This window comes from Anomaloglossus baeobatrachus, chromosome 4 (assembly GCF_048569485.1).
Source record: "Anomaloglossus baeobatrachus isolate aAnoBae1 chromosome 4, aAnoBae1.hap1, whole genome shotgun sequence".
NCBI classification, from domain to species: domain Eukaryota; kingdom Metazoa; phylum Chordata; class Amphibia; order Anura; family Aromobatidae; genus Anomaloglossus; species Anomaloglossus baeobatrachus.
In genome coordinates, this window is record NC_134356.1 from 75397022 (window position 1) to 75403542 (window position 6521).

At 42.7% G+C, this 6521-nt stretch overlaps 1 protein-coding gene across 1 annotated transcript in view; it reads left to right on the forward strand.

Moving 5' to 3' along the window:
* The window catches only part of DIAPH1 (diaphanous related formin 1), a 370807-nt gene that overhangs the window by 348022 nt on the left and 16264 nt on the right, over nucleotides 1-6521 (forward strand). The window contains exons 25-26 of the mRNA XM_075344403.1: nucleotides 893-1057; nucleotides 1836-1971. Coding sequence (XP_075200518.1) covers nucleotides 893-1057; nucleotides 1836-1971 — 301 coding nt within the window. The remainder of the gene's footprint in view (nucleotides 1-892; nucleotides 1058-1835; nucleotides 1972-6521) is intronic.

Here is a 6521-nt window from a genome sequence, read left to right on the forward strand (position 1 = left end):
AACTTCCGGACATCCTCGGCTATTCTGTTGATCACGTGGCCTGGCGTCACACTACAGGCAGGCTAATCTAATGAAGATATCAGAATTTAGCAGGTGGTTCTCAAGACTCCAGATCAACAGCTACAGATTACTGATGGGATCACAGGACCGGATACTGCGAATTAACACCAACTTTTTGTTTTTTTTTTATCCTTACATGTACATAATATTTTATGTTGAAGTGAACCTGTCTGGTCCAATATGCGCCCAGAATCACGAGCAGTTCAGGGTGTATATTGCTAATCCCTGCCTAACTGTCCCTGTATACACTAGCATAGATAAAGGGATCATTAGAAAAAGTATTTCTAAAGATCTTTTATGATATGCTAATGATGCCAAGGACTAGTCACAAAGGCGTTAGTTCCTGCGCTCATTCCATCCTCTTAGCATGCCCCTGTGTGTGTGCTACCATGCTATCATACTATACAATGCAGCCTCTTCTAAAGATCTCTTTATCTATGCTAGTGTATACAGGGACGGTTAGGCAGGGATTAGCAATATGCACCTAGAACTGATCGTAGTTCTGGGTGCATATTGCACCTGACAAATTCACTTATAAAACAATTTTTTTTTTTTTTTTTTTACTTAATTTGTTCCCTAAAAAATCATAGAGTATCTCTCGGGGACTGAGGAACATAATATGTAGTCCTGTAGACTCCTCTGCTGCAATCATAGCCAGGGATCCGAGTATTGGTGTCAGACAGTCAATATATATAGATATAGATATTGATGCCTAAAACAAATGAAACCTTTTTAATTTAAAGGAATTTATATTTATTTTACATATATATGCTATTTTATTTATCTTTTGTCTTCCATTGCTACCTGTATTCCTTGACTGATTTTATTTCACATATTTGTCAAAGAAGCCCAAGAACAGTATACAAAGTTATGCATGATGCATGATAACATGGTGTCCTCGTTTCAAGAATTGGGACAGTATTTTGTGTTTGACCCCAAGAAACTCACCATTGAGGAATTCTTCCTAGATATGCACAACTTCCGGAACATGTTTGTGGTAAGCTTTACATGTCAGATGCAGTTTAATCTAAGGGGACCTCATTTAGCAACACAAAAAAATGCCAAAATCAGAGACCGTGTAGTTTCTCGTTTTCCTAAGAAAGCTCAGCTATGATTGCCGTGGATGACTAGACTAGTTGTCTTGGGCATTTTTGGTAAAATGGGTAATGGCCAACGTGTGTTAAACATTTTACACATATTTAGGTTTTAGCCTGAACCCCAAAAAGTCATGATTTGCTCCATGCTCACCAAAAGGTTTATAAAGTCTAAAGATGGAAAATGGTGCAAAACTCAACTCTAAGCTGCTGATTGGAAGTACCGAGAGTGAGACTTCCACCAACCTATGGCCTATTCTCTATTTTGAAGAACTAGATAACCCTTTTAGTGGTGTTGAAGATGGGGAACCTATAAGCAACTACCTAGCTCATCCCCAAAATCCGGACCTTGACATGTTCTGCTCATGCCTGTAGGTCCTGTGTGTAGACTAGGCTGTACTCATGGTTGTACAGTTCTGTGACTGTGTAGATGGGATGCATCCTCACAAAATTATTAATACCCAGGTACTGACAATGGTACGGGACATCAGCTTATTATAACAGTAAATGTATAGGAATACTATTGTCTATTTTTCGGCCCACTTGGTGATTTTGTCCGTATCTCATCACCCCCTTTAGCAGATCCTATCTGGGTGACACATTTACTTCAATCTTTCTAGAGGCAAATCAATCGTAAATTTTATGTTTTTTGTTTTTTTTCTTCTAAATTTTCCCATATAGCAAGCTCTAAAAGACAATCAGAAAAGACGTGAAGCTGAAGAGAAACTCAGGAGAGCCAAGCTTGCCAAGGAAAAGGCCGAGAAGGAGAAACTGGAGAAACAACAGAAGAAAGATCAATTAATAGACGTGACTGGAGGTAATTCTTGTCTCCTGCCACATTGGAGACCTCTTTACAATTGCTTGTGGTGGCCATTTTGATTGTTTAGTATTGGAATCAAAAATGCCTCTAAAGTGTAAGGGTTATTCCCAAACTAATAAGTTGCCCTCTATCCATCATCGGTGTGGGTGCCACAACTGGGACTCCCACTAATTACAAGATCAGGGACATAAACACATGTTTTTCTCCAGGCCGCGGGGCTATTTAATGGATCGGTCGCTCACACTGGTCCTGCTGCTCCATTAAGTCTGTGTCACTAATAAAGATATCGATTATCATCGTCACTTCCATAGATAGTAAATAGAGCTGCAGGACTCATGCATAACCAGGGGAAAAGGACACCGCATAAGGCATGCATTTTCGTTATTGAATAAACTGACAAAATTCACTGTCAAAAAAGAAATCATCGGAGCATCGTCGCGGGAGTGTCGTCAGGGGAGTGTCGCTGTGGGAGCTTCCATCTAACATGCCCCATAGACTGTCATAGGTATGAGTGCTAATCATGGAAAAAGCGAATAGCACTTGTATGTGAAAAACTTAAATGGTGTTGTGCACTTCTTTGCTCATCAAAGTCTGATTGTCCGGTTTCCGACACCGCACACCCCCTCCGATCAGCTGTTTTCGGTCCCAGCAGCCAGAAATGCTCAGTCCCAAAACTGCTAAGTCTTCTGATAGCGGCCGGGTACTGCACATCTACTCCTATTTATTAGAATGGGAGGTGGATGTGTAGTCCCCGGCCACGGCCGCTATCAGAAGATGGAGCAGTGCCGGAACTGAGCACTTCCGTTGGCCTGCTGCCACTTCTGGGACCGATAACAGCTGATCGGTGGGGGTCCCTTGTATCGGACTCTTGCCGATCAGATATTGATGACGTATCCAAAGGATAGGCCATCACTGTCAAAGTAGTGGACAACTCCTTTAAATGTGAATGAGCCTTCAGGCCCATCCAGTAGTGCTATCCACACCCATCTGTAGACTGGAATACCACAGATCTCAGGCTCACAAAGCCATTAAATGAGTGAATTTTATGTAGATATGATGCAGATCCATGTGAATAAGTATTCACCCCAGAGATCAGTGTACAGCGGCCAGGTTATTACAGAGGATAGGAGCATACAGAGCGCTCCATGTGTGCGGTTACTTCAGCCACACATCCCCTATAAGAATGTTTTCTTTAGGAAGGAGAATATTTAGCTGAATTCTTTTGCAGAAAGAAAGTGTAAAAGGTCATCGTCCCGATTCCCCGGAGAGCGCTCCTCGCTGGTTTCCATTACACATTTGCTGGACTGCTGCTGGTCTCACTTTCTTTATAAATCCCCTTTATTTTCTTAGTCCAATATTAATCATCTGCATATTTTCCAGATGTTGGACGCCGAACAGTTTTGTATATTTGTTGCCGCATTGTGTGTGAAGGAATATGAGCTGGCAGCATCCTAAACACTACAAACAATGTAAATGCTTAGTAAGCAATTCTATCCAGTCTTATTATACCGCCACGAACGCCTCATCACTGAAACATGAGGCCAAGGAGAAGCCGGAGATGCTTTTAGTAGACTTTCAGTTTGGCCGTCAAATATTTCCACTTCTCAAAAGAATGCAGTTTGTTATTCATGAGGCCGAGGTTTCCTGTGGAGCAGCTCCGTGATGAAGGCCAGATGCTCATTCCAGTGCGCCGAGCACGAGAGGCCTATTAAGTCCAAGAGCACACAGTCCTTTTTAATATTTCATAAGTCTATGCTAGGAAATCAGCATCTAGATGAACACTTACAGGGCTACATACATGGATCGTTTATTGTGACTTTTGTCCTGTGTTTGTTTCTTTTTTTTCTCTGTTCGCGCAATGGACAAAATTTTACTACACGGAAAATAAACAGGAGCAGTGTGGGACAGATTATCACCCAATGATTGAGCCTAAGGACTGACAGAAAGCGGATGGAGTCCATTTACTGCACGGTGGTCCAGCTCCGGTCACAGACCAGCAGTGACATTGCGGATTGCAGCATTTCCGCCAGCCCCATAGTTGGTATAGAGCAGCGGGGGGAGAAAGTAAGGAGTAACAATGAGAAGGAGGGCAGGAGGCTTGGGATCCTCGGTCTGGTAATCAGTGGGGTTATTACCTCTCCGGTAGGTGGATAATATCTGTCTTTTAGGGTAACCCATGTAATTCCTTTTTTTAATTCAATATTTAGTAAGCATAAAGTGGGTAAAGAAAAAGCGGGATGGGGAGGACTTGTCCCTCTTAACCCAAAATTGACCACCTCACTAATATTATGGTGGAAAGCTTTAAGGTGAGTATATAGTTAAAACAACTTTTCATAATTATCTATTTAAAAACAAGACCTGTTTTACCTTTAAAAAAAAAAAAAACATCTGTTGTGGTCAAGAGAACCGAACATGTAAACTACAACAAACCACCCGGTCTGGGTAGAATAAGATGACCATGGTCAGTCTGACAAAGAATGAATCCAATCGATGAGTGATTTGGTCAGTTGAGAGCAGGTTCTATAGTTCCGTCATGACCTTCCAGTGTATAGATGACCCAAGTCGTGCAGTGCACACGTCAGACGGTGATCCGCCAGCATATGACTTAGTATGCGGTGTGTGATACGCACCAGCATCCTCATATCCTTCATCAGATGTGATGTCCGATGTTGCCTGGTCTCCAGGTGACGCATCCAATGCTGAAACTAACTCCATAAACTCCGAAATTAGAGCGCGTGATCCATTGAATCACAAGTTAGCTTCATTTCCAGTACACGTACTCCAGAAGTACTTATCCTGTGCTGTGTGTACAGCCTGCACTCCACCTCACCAAATGGGACTCAGTTATTGTAGAAGAGGGTTGAGGTCACACCTGCAACAATAATGACCATTCCTAGGCCAAGTCATGGATGATACAGCTGGGATTAATTAACCACCAACTGTTATAAGGTCACTTGGTATCAGAATTGTCTGCCTTTTCTTCCTTGAGGAGGTGTAATTCTATGTGCTAAGTGCATTCTGCCCTAATGAATCATTGTTTGAAGAAATGCAACGGTTGATGACTTAGGCCGGTTTCACACATCCGGCTTTTTGCCGGATGCGGCGCTCTCGCGTACAGTTAATACAGTACAGTGACAGCGCAACAAGTGCCGGTCACATGCTGTCATGTGACCGGCGCATGTGACCCGGAAGTTACAGCGCTGTCACTGTACTGTATTAACTGTACGGGAGAGCGCCGCATCCGGCAAAACGGCAAAAAGCCGGCCTTAGGGACAGTCCAGGGCCACTCCGCTGTGGATCAGGCAGGGGGAGTCATTGTAGTAAATAGGGCCCTATAGGGTTTACTCCTTGATTGATGTGGCCCTAGGAGCTCTCTGTATTCGTATTCCATTAGGAAGACTCCATACAGTGCATGGAATGGGTGACATTGTTCCGTATTTTTCTTTGATACTTCTTGGGACATGTCCAAAATTTCATGATGGAACTATATAATCCGCTCTCGAGTACTGTCATTACTATGTACCAATATCACTCGCTGTGATTGGATTTATTCTTTGTGAGACTGACTGTTGTCTGCTTATTCTATCCGGATCGTGTAGTTTGTTGTTGTATGTTTACATAATATTTATTCACTTTATATAGCGCCATTAATTCTACAGCGCTTTACATACATCAGCAACACTGTCCAATTGGGGGCTCACAGTCTAAATTCCGTATCAGTATGTGTTCAGAGTGTAGGAGGAAACCGGAGTACCCGGAGGAAACCCACGCAAATACAGAAGAACATACAAATGCCCTGCAGATGTTGTCCTTTGTGGTATTTAAACCCAGGGCCCCAGCACTGCAAGACTGCAGTGCTAACCACTGAGCCACCATACATTGCTAACCACTGAGCCACCGTGCCGCCACATAACAGATTCTCTTGACCACTACTGATGTTTGGGGTATTTTTTTTTTTTTTTTAAGGTAACACAAAAGGTTATATTTTAACTATATACTCCCCTAACCCTTTTAGAATTCAGTAGCAGATCACAGGCCAACTCTGAAGCAACACATGCAGCTGAATAAAAACCTGCCTTTAAGTAGTTGATATATTTTGGTCCCTGCTTATTTGGCACCATGTCCATGAGTGAGTATGCGCTGTGTGACAGCACAGATTACATGGCTGGACTTGTATAGTCTATAATCAGATCTAATCCATTACTCCTATCTGATGTTTACCTATAAAACAGCCTTGGATTTGCACTCCTGTAATGTAGGTCAGTGCTCACACCCACGTTCCGCCACCAGATGGCAGCATTGTCATCTGCTTGTTTTTTGCAGTCAGTGCGCCAATGACAGATGTTCTACTATAGGCTTATAGATTCCGCTTTCACATGTTGCCATGGAGACAGTGAGGCAAGGACACAGATTCTTCCAGGGTTAACTGTTTATTTCCTGGAATCCCGACCGTCCTTTAAAAATAACAGAGCAGAATTACAACCACCAATAAATACAAAGAGCTAGGGGTGAACAATGTAAAATGGGACTGTAGATTGCAATACGAT